Below are 15,913 nucleotides of genomic sequence, written 5' to 3' on the forward strand. Positions count from 1 at the left end.
AAAAGTCAAGGATGACTGTGGGGGATTGGCCTGAACAACTGGATGAATTGGATGTTGGCACCATTTCTTCTGATGGAGAACACTGGAGGAGTAGCAAGTGCAGAGAATTGAGAGGTGCAGTTTGGCCATACAAAGTTGGAGATGCCTATGAGATATCCAAGTGGAGATACCACATAGGCAGTTGGAGAATTAGTCCAGAATTTAGAGAGATCAGGGCTAAAAATCTTACTAGCTCTATCATCTTGAACCAGTAAATGAATCAGTAAATAGTTATCCATTGCCTCATCAATAAAATGGAGATAATGTTTGTTTCACGAAGCCATTTCAAGGACTCACAATAATGTATGTAAAGTATGAGGCACCATTCTTGGTGACCCTAAGTGCTTAATAAATGGCAGCCTTCTGATTGTCAGTATTCACTCCAACAACTGGTGGCTAGCTATTGCAGAATCTTTGTTGATTGTTCCAAACCCAGACTGAATATTAGAATCACCTGGGAAGATTTTTTTTAATTTGTTGGCCCCACTTCAGGCCAATTACATCAGGGTCACAGAAGCAGTGATCAGTAGCTGCCCAGGTATGTATTATTTACAGATAGAAAACAGATGAGCTGGATTTAAGAGAACATCTCTTCGGATTAGTTCCAGCTCACCTTTTGGAAATCTAACTCTCCCCCCAAAAAAACTAAATGGAAAATTTGGGTTCTTCCTGAACAAATTACTTCATTTTTTTATATTGCTCTCTTCCTCCTTAGCATGAAAATAATTCTTGCTCTAAGGACTCAAAGAAACAGCCACTGTGCAAACTCAAAATATTGCAGTTCCAGGATAGACTTTTTTCCCTTTAATAGAAAAATATTTGTTCTCATTTCCTAAGCCCTGAATTGTCAGGCTTGGCCTCTGCATTACAATTATAACTGATTCAAGAATAATAAGAGTATTGAACTTCTCTTTTAAATGCCTTAGTTGTAAAAATAAATAAATACATAAAAACACAGCTTGAAAGTGAAATCCAACTGGCCAAGGGTTATAGGCTCTGGATTGCGGAAAATGAAATTTCATTGAAAAATAGAAGTCCAGCAGGCTGAGAGAAGTAACCATAGAAGGTTCAACAGTGACGGCAGGCCTAGAAGCGATCCACTGCTTAGGAGTCAGGGAATTAGAGACTTTGGTTTAGCTAGTAGTTAAAGGGTGTGGCAGTCACACTTTCTCTTTGGCCCATTCTCTGTTCTGAAAATAGATCCTACAATCTAAACGTGAGGGTATATAGTGAGAAAAGTTACCTTTCGATACCTGCACATACCTCTCCCTTAACCAATCAATTGATGTGTTCACCATTGGGCTATCATTCCTCTAGCTGTGCTTTGATCTTTGCTGAAATGCAAGTTCTCCTGCCAGAGGATCCCACTTGAGGCTTTCCCCCATCATTTCTTTGCTCAACTGGGAATGTTTCCAATCCCTTTCTGTGAGCAGGATGGAGTGAGGAGGGCATCTTTTATCTGGCAAGGAAAATAGGGAAGAGTTGGTACAGCCCAGGTTGGAGAATAAAACATTAGAGTATCAGAAACAATAAAAGTTGATTCAGTCTTTCTCGATCACAGCCCTAGTAGTCCATATGTGTATATTTTCATTCTTAGAATAAAGGGGGGAAAATAATTTGTTGATTTCTGGTTTAAAAAGTGAGGACCTCATGTGGGTTAAGAGTAAGACATCTTAGTCTTCAATCTCATATTTTACGGAGGGAATAATAGAAATATCATACCATTTGACGCCATGCTAAAGCATAGGCACCATTCCGAGCAGAATTTATGTGTACTTGGTCCAGCCCTAGAGTATAATTTGCAACCATCATTTAACCTACCTCGACAGTGTACTGTTGGAGAGCACGGAATCTGGAGGCTGCATGAGTGAGTTCTCAGCTCCATCACTTGCTATCTGGACAGCCTTAGGCATGTTACTTAACTTCTCTGTGCCTCTGTCTGTGCACTTTTAAAATGGTGTAATAATATAAACTGTTTCAAAAAGTTATTGTGAGAATTACATGAGCTAACACAAGTAAAACATCTAAAACAGAGTCTGGAAGTATGGGCTCAATTAAATGTTAATTACTGTTGTTTTGCCCATTTAGTCACAGCTCCATCAAAACCTATACAGCAGGGTTTCTCAGCTGTGGTACTATGGACATTTCAGGCCAGGTCGTTGGTTGTTGGGGTGTCTTGTTCATTGTAGGATATTTAGCAACATCTCCGGCTTCTATCCAGGTAGCACTCCTCTCTCAAAGTTGTAATAACAAAAAGAAATCTCCATACATTGCCATGTCTTTTGGGAGGCAAAATCATTGCTGATTTGAGAGTCACGGGGTGGAGGATACTGGGTCCCTTCCTCTATTACCCCAGAATAGGATAATAGGATCTTAGAACCATTTTCTCCAAATATTTGTTGACTCCAGCTTTCAAAGTCATACAGCCACCAATGCTGGAATGCTCTTAGTATAACTTGGCAAGAGAAGCAGAAGATAAATCAGAATATTGATCTGAATTTGCATGCTAGGAAGGGACACTAGAAAGGTCACTGGAAACTGATCTGGATTGTCACCTGCACCTTTGGAGAAGAGACATCTGAAACCCCTTTGAGGTGGAAGGAAACCTGCCCCTGGATTTGAGAGCACAGTGTGAAAATGTTAGTTAGGCAAAAGCACTTGGAATGAGTACCTGACACTTGAGGGAAAATTCAATGTCTGGGAAAAAGGTGACCTCCAATTCCACTGAAGTTGTCTAAAAGCCCAACCCCAAAATAATTCAGACAGGATCCTAATGCACCAATAGAAAACTAAGAATAGAAACTAGTATTTCTTTCCCCTTCTTCCCCCTTGGCTTGCACCTGTAATACATCGTCACATAGCAGTTGCTGACTGAGAAAGAGGAAACTGACAAGCAGGACTTATCTGAATGCTTAGAAATGTGTGAGCCTGAAATGGAGGAAAGAAAGACAATGAAATTGAGGTCTGGGTCATGCTTTAGAAATGAAGTAATTTCCTGTGTGCCTTGCTTCAAGTCAAGATGGAAACCATTGCCTTTGCTTTAGGGAAAGAAAGTGTAAAATTCAATGATTCCTTTTTCCAAATGCACCTCACTGGAGCATCTGGCTTCTTCAAAGCAGATGTGGAAGAAAACCATGTGTCAGGTGCATTTGGCAAGCCAGATGTGCTACTCTTCTTCTGCTCCAAATTGCTCTGATCCTGTCACATGGTGAGGCATGAACACTAGGGGCTGGTAGCAGGGTTACAGTGAGTGAGAGGAATATTCACTGATTCCAGTACCTTAATGGAAAATGATTGGGGTTAATTGACAGTTTATCCTGAATTTAAAAAAAAAAAAAGGCTTGAACAAGAAATTAAAAACATCTTTGAAGATGAATTGCTTTCCTTTACCAAGAAAAGTATTGTCAGTGTCAGAGCCGACAAGGCTGGGCTTATCGTGGGAAAACAATCTGTAACCATGCGTTCCATGGACTCAAAGGGTATCACAGGCTTGGAGGGCATCTTGGCTTTGGTCCTCATTAGCTACGTCACCTGGAGCAAGTTATGGAACAGGGGGCAACTCCTGAATTTCTGTATCAGAAGCCCAGCAGGGTGGCATTCTGGTTGGGACTCATCTGGAGGCTATTCATTGCCAGTGCTGCATTACCCAGACTTGTTTGTCGTGACTCTGTGCTGAACTGATGGAACACGCTCATTGTGACACCGCTTGGCCTTGGCCTCAGCCCTGCACTTACCCTCTCTCACTCTTGATTCCCTCATCTATAAAACAGGGATTCATCCTTCCATTCCACAGCTATTTATTGAGAACCTCTGCATGTCAGACACTGTTCTAGGTGCTGAAGATGAAGCAACGAACATGCAAATCCCGCTGCTTCTACCACACCAAGTTGCCCTGGAAGTTACATAGCATGGCGTGTATAAAATCACTTTGGCAACCTGAAGGTCTTACGAGAATAAGAAGTTTAAAGAAATTCAACTGTCTCCTGCTTCTGGTTATGATGAATCTAAGGCATCTCTGAATAAGAAAGAGAAATACTTGAAAGATTATGTGATGAGCAACACTCTTGCCCCAAAAATCTCCCCTTCGTAGGCCTAACCCAAGTGCTTGAAACTTCCAGTCAGAGTCACCATGCAAAGAACTTCTGTAGACCTGAGACTTATAACCATATTAAAGCATTGAGAATGCGTCCCCTCCATCCAGGCTTTGCTTTCCCCCCAGTCCTCCCACCAGGACACAAAAGCACCTGTCCTCTTCCAAAGCTAGCAACCAATTAAGAAAGGCAGAGTGGCACCTGGGTGGCTCAGTGGGTTAAGCAGCTGCCTTTGGCTCAGGTCATGATCCCAGGGTCCTGGGATGGAGCCCTACATTGGGCTCCCTGCTCAGTGGGGAGCCTGCTTCTCCCTCTTCCTCTCTCTGCCTGTGGCTCTGCATACTTGTACTCTCTCTCTTTGTCAAATAAATAAATAAAATCTTAAAAAAATAAAAGGAAGGCAGAGAAGAGAGGGAGGAAAGAGGAGGTCAGGAGCTCTCCAGAGCCGTCATGGCATCAGCTTCCTTTCTTCCAGTGCCTTGCCTCACAAGGATCACCTGTTCATATCCCAGTATTTGAGAAACACAATGACACAACAGGGAGGGCACAGGAGGTACACAGGAGTCCTGTAGGGCTCAGTCCAGGTAGACAGCTACCAAAGTCACCTTTTTGAATTTGTACCAGCTAGCAGTGCCCTGCCCCAAACATTTATTACAAGTCGATATTTCAGGGCACCTGGGTTAAGCATCTAGCTCTTGGTTGCGGCTCAGGTCATGATGATCTCAGGGTTATGGGAGCAAGCCATACACTGGGCTCCACATTCAGCATGGAGTCTGTTTGTGAGTCTCTCTCCCTCTCCCTCTCCCTCTGCCCCTCCCCTCACTCTCGCTTTCTCTCTCTCTCTCTCAAATACATAAAATGAATAAATACATAAATGAATCTTTTTAAAAAGTAGAAATTTTGGAGGATATGCTAAGTAATTTGGAAGAAAATGCAGATTATAGTTTTTAATGATGTTTTCTTAACTAAAGGTACAATCTAGAGAAGAAATTAACCAAATTGTTAAGCAATAAATAATCTACAATAAAAGTAGAAAAGCCAAACTGAGTGAGGGTAAGACATTTTTGTTTGGAACATGCCATTTTCCCCTTCGTTAGTAGCCTGTTTGCAGGGCTGGCTTTTTCCAGCTCCTGAATATCACCTTTTACAATGCCAAGAAACTCACTCATTTTTGGGGACACAAATCTCCTATTCAAATAAAAATTATCCCTTTTTTAAGGGTAACAGAAACCCTTGGGGCTGTTTGCTTAAAGATTTTATTTTAAATAATTTAAGAAAGCATTTGAAAGAGAGAGAGAGAGAAAGAAAGAGAACATGAGTGGGGGAGGGACAGAGGGAGAGGGAGAATCCCAAACAGACTCCATGTTGAATGTGGAGCTCAACGCAGACCTCAAGCCCAAAATCCTGAGATCACAACCTGAGCCAAAGTCAAGAATCAGACACTTAACCAACCGAGCCACCCAGGCACCCCAAGGGTAACAGAAACCCTTGTAATATCAGTGAACATCTCCATGAGAACCAAGACTACTGATGCCAGAGAAGGGGGACAAAATGGATCTTTGAGTAAAGGAGACAGTGAAATTGGGGGAGAGAGGTAGAGACTGAGAACCCAGCCTCTCTGTGAACTAGCAGATTATGCAAGCCTCTGTTTACAATCATGTTTCCAATGTATTAGTCTGTTTTGTTAATGCAGCTAATTCTCAACTATCAACATATCAAAAAATTCCTGTTGAATCCAGTCAAAATGATAAATTGTGCTCATGTCCAGATATTGAGAAGAGACTGTGTCATTGTCATTTGTGTTAGTGCCCTATATCGAGCATATTATCATCAATTCTGGGGGCCACGTTTTAGGAGACACTCTGAAAAATATGGGAGGGGAATGACAGGAATTCATGTCATAAGGGTAATAAATGAAGGCCTTACAATGTTTGGCCTGTAAAAGAGATCATTAACAGGTGACATGGTGGTGGTCATCTTCAGGCTGTTCACCATATAGAAAAAAGCATATTTATTCTGTATTGTCACAGAGTACAGAATTAGGACAGTAGGTAGAACCGCAATTGTAATAGTCATTCATTCCAAGAATATATAGTGAGAGTTTCCTACATGCCAGGTATTGTGTTAATCGCTGGGAATGCAGAGACAAAAAAAAAAGAGAGAGAGAGAGATAGAGAGAGATATCATCCCTACTCCCAAGGTTCTCAGATTGTGCTGGAGATGACCACTACAAAGCAATATAGCCAGTGCTACCTACAATGGAGAAACAGAAGCAGAAAGGATAGACTACCCAATTCAAGCAGAAAGCATAGGACTAGAGGGGAGAGAGACTCTCATGAAGAATGTCAGCTCAACAAAAAGAATTTTCCATCAACATGAACTGTTACAAACTATGAGCCTCTTCTGGGCTCAGGAGTGCCTTACTACCATAGATATTTGAGCAGAGAAGCCATTGCTGCATTGGGTGAGGGGCAGGACCAGATGGTTTTTCAGGTCTCTTCTATTTCTTAAAGCCTGTCTCTCTACTGATTCCAATGGGATGTTCTGTTGACCAAGTGGACATTCTAATTTAACTCTTAGGGAGGCAGAAAACGTCATTCACCAGGTCTCCCCAGTAGCAGTGTTCTGGTTAATGAGGATTTTAATGTATAAACCTCAACTAAACTACCAAACATAAATTCTAAAGGAAAATTGGCCATTCTACTCATTTTTCTTCCAACAAATTTTTTAAATCCAAATAAATGGTAACAACTTTTATTGATGGCAGACCCTGAGCATTTACCAGGAATATAACTGAAGACCCAAATACATGAGTAAAGCTTAAACATATCATTCCCTCCATGAAATGAAGAAATGATTCTGTGACTATGAGACTAAAGTAATTGATAAAGTTATTAAATTGATAAAGTTATTAAATTCTACCACTAAAACAAATTAAACTCTCTGTTCTCACCATTGCCTGTGTGCACTGTTATGAGATGCATTTATTAACCATGCAATTTTTCCCAAGAATCCCTTGAAGTAGGCACCTTAAAAAAATTATCCTATTTGATGGATGAGGGACATAGGGGCTTAGAAAATTTATACACACAGCAAGTGGGATTCATACCCAAGCAATGTGACTCCACACTATCAACCACTGCACTATACAGTTACCTTGTATTACCTGGGTCTCCAGAGGAATAATATACACAGCGATGAGGAGCAACCAGCACCACTGCAAAGACATACTAAGTCTTAGTAGCAGGCTAAGTGCAGTTACTGACCACTTATTTCCACGCATCAACCTCACTGGGCCCAAGATTCAAATTTCCATTCAAGAAAAATGCAAAGTTCTCCATATGGTTGACCTTCATGATTTATTACAAATAGTTGAAACAGTGACTGTTGAATCCATGAATGCTAGAGCTGTGTTCTATCTGCTGCTTTGGCTTAATCTACTCCTCCTCCATTCATGAATTTCTCCTTTTGGATCTCATGTGCTGATTATCTAGTAGTGCTAAGAAAATTTCGCATGGCCTCTCTGCATATCCTTTGTTCATTCCTTCTTCGGAACAATATAGTACTCTGTGGGACGAAATAAATGAATTGTGGTGGGTTTGAGAAAAATGAACTTGCTATTACACATCCTGCCCATAATTTTTTTAACTTATCCCAGATGATTGAGCTAAGATTCAATTCCTTTTATTGCCTTCTTATTTCAGCCAAAATAAGACAGACACCAAAAAAAAAAAAAAAAAAAAATGCTAGTGATTTTTTTTTTCTTATTTTTGGTCTTAATGTTAGACTGTCTCTTAAGTACTAGTTAGGAAGACAAATGTTTCAGCTTAATTTTTCTCACTTATGAGCTATTGCTTTTTCCCTTTCTTAACCTAGTTCAGAATTTAGTCATCAACCAGGACCCAGTCATTTCTACCACTACCTTTTCATTTACTCCATTCATTAATATCTACTGCATGTACACCACACACATTTAAAGTGCCCACTTCAAGCACTGCCATTTATTTTCTTAGAAATGCATCATTACCTAAAGGAATAAACCTTTTAACCTGTATCAGCAGTCAAAGAGCTGAAGCAAATGATGAAGTAAATGAATCCAAATTATAGTGCATTCAGATCAGAATTCACAAACCCCTTTGCCCTTGCCTTATAAATTTATATTTGGAAGCCACAGCCTATTTACAAATAGCATAAGAAACAAATTGGTCTATCCCTCCTCCCCCCTTTCATTCAGGTTTGACCGGGCGAGATGAACACAAAATACTGCTTTGCAACTGCACAGAGATACACACCAACTACAGTGTTATCTCTAATACAAAACAAAAAACAAAAAACAAAAAACTGGAAATGACCTAAAAGTCCTTCAATAGGAGATTGGGTAGATAAAGTATGGTATAGCCATAGATTAAAATGCTCTGCAGCTATCACAAAGGAGATGTGTTTATTCTCATAAAAATATAAAGAGATGCAAGGGAATGATAAAGACCAAATTCAGTGTAATGGTTACTTTTGGTCTGGAGGAAGGTATGCAGTTGGGGAGGAGAATATAGTCAGACTTCATAATGTTTTGTTGAGTTTTGTGGCAGGTACAAGGTGCTCTTACATTATTTTTTAAATCTTTCAGTGCATCTGAATTATTTATCATTTTTAAAAAATTTTTTGAGCCACTGATAAAATTCCTACTGAGATAAAATTCAATCATTGAGACTACAATTCATTGTGATGTTTAGAAACTGCTTTATGTGCTAGGTGAGGATATGGAATGAGCATAAATGTTGATGGGTGAGATTTCAATCTGATTATTAGGGGAGAGTTACTGGTGTGGACAAAAAAGGCAGACCACATGGCAAAAAAACAAAAACAAAACAAAACAGATTACAAAGCTTATATCCTGACTGGTTCAGCTGGAAATTGGACCCAATGATCTTGAGAGTAACTTCAGTTCTAGAATTCTTCAGTGCTCTAAAACTGGTAGCCATTTTTCACCAACTTTCCAATATCTTTGACCAACAATCTAGATATCACCCTGATCAGACTAAGCTTCAGTTATTAAGCAAATATATCTTGAACGTCTACTATGTGCATTGTGCTGGCTGCCAACAGGGCTACCAGGCTGAATCAGGCATGGACTTTGTCTTCAATAACACCCAGCAATGTAAGACAGTCACATAGCCAACTCTCCAAAATGCATTCCAGTAAGTTCTGTAGCAAAAGTATGAGCAAAAGTGCTTTCAGAGCACCAGAAAGCACTTCTGTGGGGCCAGGAGAGAGTCAGGAAAAGATTTCACAGAAGACACGATATTTGCTTTGGACCTTGTAAGATGATTAGGGATAATTCAGGCAGAAACAAAAGCATAACCAAAGGCATAAGACATGAACTTGTGCAGCCTATTTCGGTGAATAGTGAGTAGTCCAATGGGACTAGCTCATAGGAGAGTGTAGTTTAAGATCATAAAGCCTCTTGAATATCATACATAAGAGTCTGAAGTTTGTCCTGTAGGGTTTAGGGAACTATCAAGAGATTTTAAAGAATGATCAGATTTACATTTTGGAAGGATCACTAAAGGATAAATTGAAGAGAGAGATGAAGCCGAGAGAGCAATTAGAAAGCAATGTAGTCCAGACCCAAAAAATGATGGGAACCTGCTCTAGGGCAATGGTAATGAGGGTGGAAAGAAGACAAAAGGACAGATCCTACATTTCTGTGTAAGAATAAACATGGCATAAGGAGAGGCTGAGGAAGGAGTCGAAACCAAACTTTCTAGCTTGAATGTTAGGTGGTTTACTGATAGAATTTAGGAGAACCAGGCTTTAAAAGAAAGATAGTAAGTTTTATTTGGAAATGTTCAATCTCAAAGTGGCTATAGGACCATAAGGTGGAAATGTCTATCTCCCCCAAAACACATCTTGAATTCAATCTCTTCTTTCTACTTCCATTTCTCCCAACCTAGTTAAAGCCACCACATCTGTCCCCTGGACTACTAGAATAGCCCCCTAACCAGTCCCCTTGCTTCCATTCTGGCCCACCTTAGAGTGGGTTTTCCATACAGCAGCCAGAGTAATGCTTTAAAAAGTTAAATTGGATTTTATCACGGCTCTCCTCAAAATTCTTCAATAGTTTCTAATCAGAATAAATCCAAACTTTTACTCTGACCTCTGATTATCCTTCTAAATTCATTTCCTACCATTCTTTCGCTCATTTTTTTTGCTCATTTGGCTTCAGCCATTTTGGCTTTTTTTTTTCCTGTTCTTTTTGCAAACCAGATATGGAAACCATATTTTCAATCTCAGTGAACAGTTTCAGTGGCTCAGTGAGGGCCTCAGTGGGGGTTTTGATTGCCATAAACACTTTCCATGGGGATAGCTCTGGGAGCTCTGGCCCTCTGGAATTATTTAAGCAGGCCTCAAGAATGTAACTGGTCAAAATCCAGAAGAGATCAACTAAACTAACAATTAAAAAAAAAAAACTGAGATTGGGGCCAGGAAAGCCCATAAAAGGACACTTGATGTCATGGCATAGGTTTCTAGTTTCTACCATGCGACCTAGGAACCTAGCTCCCAAATCAGTTGGAAGTCATGGGGTTGTTGAGATCACACTTCCTTTATATTCTCCGGAATGCCTAACATAGAGCCAAAAGCATTTAGTACATGTTCTAAGGACCACCTGAATTGAGATGAAATTTAATGACATTAAATTCAAAATCCAAAATGGTAAAGATGAGGGAAACTTGGCTTGGCAGGAAAAACTAACAGTTTGAGTTTGGCCTCCACCTTCACACCCGCAATAGAGTGCTTTAGATGTGGCAGGTGCTCAAGAAATATTTGTTAAAAGGATGGATGAAAGGCTAAATACACTAATGAAAACCCAGGCAGCGTTGTGCTAGAAAATAATGTTCCAATGACAAGAAGCAAAGCATGTGTCTTTCCATTCTGTCCTTGTCAGATATCTGGAGTACCACGTCTATCTCTAGGCAATTTAATTGAAGAGAGGAATTGCCAGTTAGAATCCTATGGGAGATAGACCTAAATTGTGAACGTTCTGGAAATAGTTTTAGACTTCAGTGGAGTTTGACCAGATGAAAAGATGAAGAGAGGGTATACTAAAACAACAGCCTTGCAGCATTTGGAGGGCTATCATGCAGAAGGAGGGACAGGATTGCTTTGCATAGCTCTAGCAGATAGTGCTAAAGGCTGGGAGTTACTGAGAAACAAATTTCAGCTCAGAATAAGAAAGTACTTTCTTACAGTAATTGATGCCCTGTGCTGGAATGGGCTCACTAAAATGGTTGTACACTTCCCTCCGATGGCATTTTTTTTTTTCAGGCAGGTAAGGGTAATCACAGAACAGAATATTGTAGGGGATATTTCTGAATGGAGAGGAAGATTGAACCAAGAAAGTATTTTTCAAACTAGATTGCAAACCCATTAGTGGGGCCATGAAATCAAATCAGTGGGTCCTGACTGGTAGTTTGTTTTTGGGTTGTTTTTTTTTTTGTTTTGTTTTGTTTTTTTCAGTGAATTAGAATAGGATAGAATATCTCAGAGAGCACGACACATTGCAAGGACGAGTGTGGTTTTGAGAAACCTATTTTGGAACCATGCTTACAGAGGTATGCACGTACCTACCGGGTCACATGTGGCTGAGCTTTCTTCCTGGAGACGGCCATCAAGCATGTTCAGAAACCACTGCGCCAACACCTTTTCCAATGTTAGTATCTGGCAACTCTAAGAACCCTTCTCTCTGTTGCAGAGGTCCAAAATCGCTGTCTATGAGAAAATGTGGTCTTACATGAAATCAGCAGAGCCATCTGTGTTTACCAAAACAACAGCAGATGGAGTGGCCCGAGTACGGAAGTCCAAAGGAAAGTTCGCCTTCCTGCTGGAGTCAACCATGAATGAGTACATTGAGCAGAGAAAACCGTGTGATACCATGAAAGTTGGTGGAAATCTGGATTCCAAAGGCTATGGTGTGGCAACCCCTAAAGGCTCAGCATTAAGGTGGGTGGAATAATATAACAATATCCGTGTTGTTATAGTATTCCACCTACCCTGATGCATTTTGTTGTCATTTTCTTTCTTGTGGATTTTGAGGTAACTTTTAAAAGTTTAAAACCTACACTATTCCATGGAGTTAAATAAGACGGTAAATTATGGTTTCATCGATTTAATGCATCCATTTTTTTTTTAATGTTCTCTCTCTGTGTTGTCCTCTCTGACTGTTTGTTGCTGTTTTAATTTTACAGTTCAACGGCTTTTTCAATTTAAATGGTAAAAGCCAAGTTATGGTGCCATATGTGACGAATGTTAATTGCATGGATGTGGTGTTCTTGTTACTTTTTTTCTCAAAGACAATTTCCCCATCCCGCACACTTCAGTTTTGAGCAAATGTTATCCTCCATGCCACCTTCCAATATTTAACCCTGTATTTGCTGTACAGACATTTTTATAGCTCCACGTTCTGTGAAATTTAGCCAATTTGTCCTCTTGTGCTCCTTTTTATACGTTAACGATTTCCTAAGCATTTGTGCATTTTCTTACAAGTTATGTTTTATCGTTTCAAGAAATGCTGTTAACCTGGCAGTATTAAAACTGAATGAGCAAGGCCTCTTGGACAAATTGAAAAACAAATGGTGGTACGACAAAGGAGAGTGCGGCAGCGGGGGCGGTGACTCCAAGGTCAGCCTCAATGTCACCACAACCGGGTACCCTTAGTGACGAGTAATCGGCAAGACTGTTATCTTATTATTGAGGAGAGAGCACAAGACTCACACATAAGGTGGAATGACCAGGTTATTCCCCTGCCTGGCAGCTTTGGGAACCAGAAAGACTCGAGGGCACTGCCCATATTTTTGATCTAACTTGGGTCCCTTCTTAAACTCCCAGACAGAGGCTCCCCCTCCACACCCCTCCCTTCCCCTCACACGACAGACTGGTTGCCTTATGAAGGCTACGGTGTGGGTTTCAATGGCCTAGGCTTTCAAGAGCCCCAGGCTTGCCTTAAGACTATCCCCGCCTGCCTCACATGAGTGGTATGAGAAATCAAATCTATCTACTAAGAAGTCAGGTTACAGCTTTTTTTTTCCCCCTAAGGCATGACGGTTGCTCACAGAGGTTGGTTGGTTGGTTGGTTGGTTGATTAGAATTGGCTTCTTCAGTTATGTGTATGAGTGATGAGATGTTTTTCTTGGTATGTGATGGCCCGCTTAAGCTGGCCCCGCTTAACTTGAAAGCCAAAGGACAAGCTCGGTTTCAAGTTAAATGGGGTCTTTCTTCAACAGGCCACCCCATATACAAACTTGGCAGAGACATGTTGTATATTTAAACAAGTGCGTCGCCTAATTGTGATACTCCATGTGTATAAATCCCTGATTTGGCTTCTCGTCAGCCATGTTCTTGGTTCAGGTAGGTCTAATTGTTATCCAGGCTGCCTTCACGGGAAAATCCATCCTACTTGGCATTCCTTTGGCTGCACAATGCTCTTCAGGGCTAGAAAGAATGAAACAAATAGCCTTCATCCAAGAAACAAGAAATAGGGGCAAGCTCAGAAGCCATGATACCAAGTAATGGAAGGACACATTGGGTAAGTACAAGAGAGGACCTGAAAACAGAATCCTCCATGACCCAAAGAGTATGTGAATTATATTGAAGCATGTAAGATCAACTCTTGTACAACCAAGATACCATGGGCATCTTAAGGTGAAGAACAGTGTTTCCCATATACAGGCCAACAGACAGGCAAGCCAGCCCTTTTCTCCTTCAGAGACAATGGTTACACCTCTGCTCTTCTCTCTCTCTCTCCATTCCTCAGGATCCTGATGGAAAAATTAGTTGGCCAGTCTGCACTATAATATGGGTTTGGAAACACTGATACAGAGCACTTTCAAAGAGATAAATTCAAATACAACTTCCTCCAGCACATAATCTTACCAGGCATTGGCGAGGTCTTTTACTGTAAAACCTTGATTAACCAGAACTCATCTAACCAGTGTCCCAACTAACTGAATTGTCCCTCCTCACTACTCCACATTGATGAGAAAGCAGCAATAGTACCAAAAGAGAAGAATTCTGCAAGGAATTGATTTTTTTTAAAATCACTTGCCAAGAGATGACCTGTGATTAGGTCACATTCAGCTTTGTCTCCCATATCTTCTCTCCATCTGGATTGACCCTCAAACATTAGAGGCTGCTTCCCGGAGGCGAGAAAGTGGATACACGCACTTTGAGAAAAAAAATAAATAAATAAAACCATGTTGTTAGCGAAGAATGAAACAAAATGAGTACTCTTATTGAAAATTCCATTCATCCCTTATGGATTTCAATTAATCAAGGTTTTACTGTGTGTCAGAAAGCAATAACTTCCTTTCCCACCAGTGTGAACTGATGACATTGACAGCTTAGCCAAGCTTTCGGCTCAGTTGAGTTTGCAGTGGCTAACCTGATGCCTAGAGCATTTAGCACCTTCTTCCTGGTCTTTTTCTCATGTTCTTAGCAGGCCCGGAGGACCTAATTTTCTCATTCAAGTGAGTTGCAGAATGAAAATTGAGCTGGATTGGATACATTGCTCTCTTGACTTCATCATTCACACTCAGCATGGTTACAAAGGAGCCATGGACTGTGTCAAGATGACTCTAAAACATCCACATGATGCCAAGTGCCCAGAAGTTTTCAAATAACCAGATGTTTGCTGTTATATAAACCAAAACCAAATCTGCACGTAGTTGGCTGAATTTTTACTTTTCACCCAGATGTTTTGGTATCCTGAAGACCCCTAAAACTTTAGACCAGCTCTTTGCTAATTACAACCAGCAATCAAGCTTTTCTCTTTTTCCTCAGTTGATACTGCTGCAAAGTTATCAAGTAACCTTATTGCCAGCCCACGATTTCCAGATTATCTGATTATCGATATGCAAGTAGGAAAAACAGTTCAGTAGAACCTAAATGTTTCCAACTTCTTTGACACTAGCGCTACCTGCCAGGCATCTCTCAAATCACTTGCTTTGGCCATTCCTCCAGCCAGCCTTTTGAAATAAGTCAACCCCTTTCTCAGCTATGGATAATAGTATGATGAGTACCACATCTCCAACGATTGCTTGTTCCATTTCCGGATTACCAAGGAGTTTCCTCTGTCCTCTCCCTTCTTGCTACCTGCTGTTTTCTGAGAGTGAGCAAGAGAAGGGGCAAGAGATGAACTTGAATCTGGTTTACAACTATCTGGTGGTGACGCCAAAAGCAAATCAGTGGAGAAGAAGGTAGAAAAGGCAGCGAAGCCCCATTAATCTGGAGCCCTCCGATTTATAAGTTATGACAAACCCGACAGGGACCAGTCAACAGTCTACTTGTATAGCATCAGGAAAGGGGCTAAGAGAGGTTTGTTAAGCAAATGAAGAGTTTAGATTGTCTGTTGAATTTTTTCCTTAAGAGAACAAATTTTTTCCTAAACGTTGCAAGCATTCATTAGATATAATCGTATTCATTACAAATCTATCTGGTAAAGTAGTTCTCACAAGGGCCTCCACTTTGGCGATGTAGCATAGGGAGTTTGAATTACAAAACAGACCTAAAGTAATAAAGCTGTCATTCCTCAAACCTGTTTTGTAATTCAGGACTTTCTCATTCAGACAGACCTTCCCCTGTGTTAGACCAAACCAGTGAAGTTTGACTGTATTGGTAAAGTGGCCTGAGAATTACACTTCTTCATTGTATCCCACCCCAGTTAACATGACAATTGACTGTTGAATGTACCATCGTTTCTTCACGGAGAGTGAGACCCAGAGATGGTGGTG

General features: G+C 40.6%; 1 protein-coding gene across 6 annotated transcripts in view; it reads left to right on the forward strand.

Moving 5' to 3' along the window:
* GRIA3 (glutamate ionotropic receptor AMPA type subunit 3) overlaps positions 1 to 15,913 on the forward strand; it is a 296,831-nt gene that overhangs the window by 260,165 nt on the left and 20,753 nt on the right. For 4 of the 6 annotated variants that reach the window (XM_059156924.1, XM_059156925.1, XM_059156926.1 and 1 more), the window contains one exon: positions 11,881 to 12,128. In XM_059156924.1, coding sequence (XP_059012907.1) covers positions 11,881 to 12,128 — 248 coding nt within the window. Of the gene's footprint in view, positions 1 to 11,880; positions 12,129 to 12,691; positions 12,807 to 15,913 lie in introns of all 6 variants that reach the window. The other 2 variants (XR_009349843.1, XM_059156923.1) reach the window with 1 other exon arrangement.

This window comes from Mustela lutreola, chromosome X, assembly GCF_030435805.1.
Source record: "Mustela lutreola isolate mMusLut2 chromosome X, mMusLut2.pri, whole genome shotgun sequence".
NCBI classification, from domain to species: domain Eukaryota; kingdom Metazoa; phylum Chordata; class Mammalia; order Carnivora; family Mustelidae; genus Mustela; species Mustela lutreola.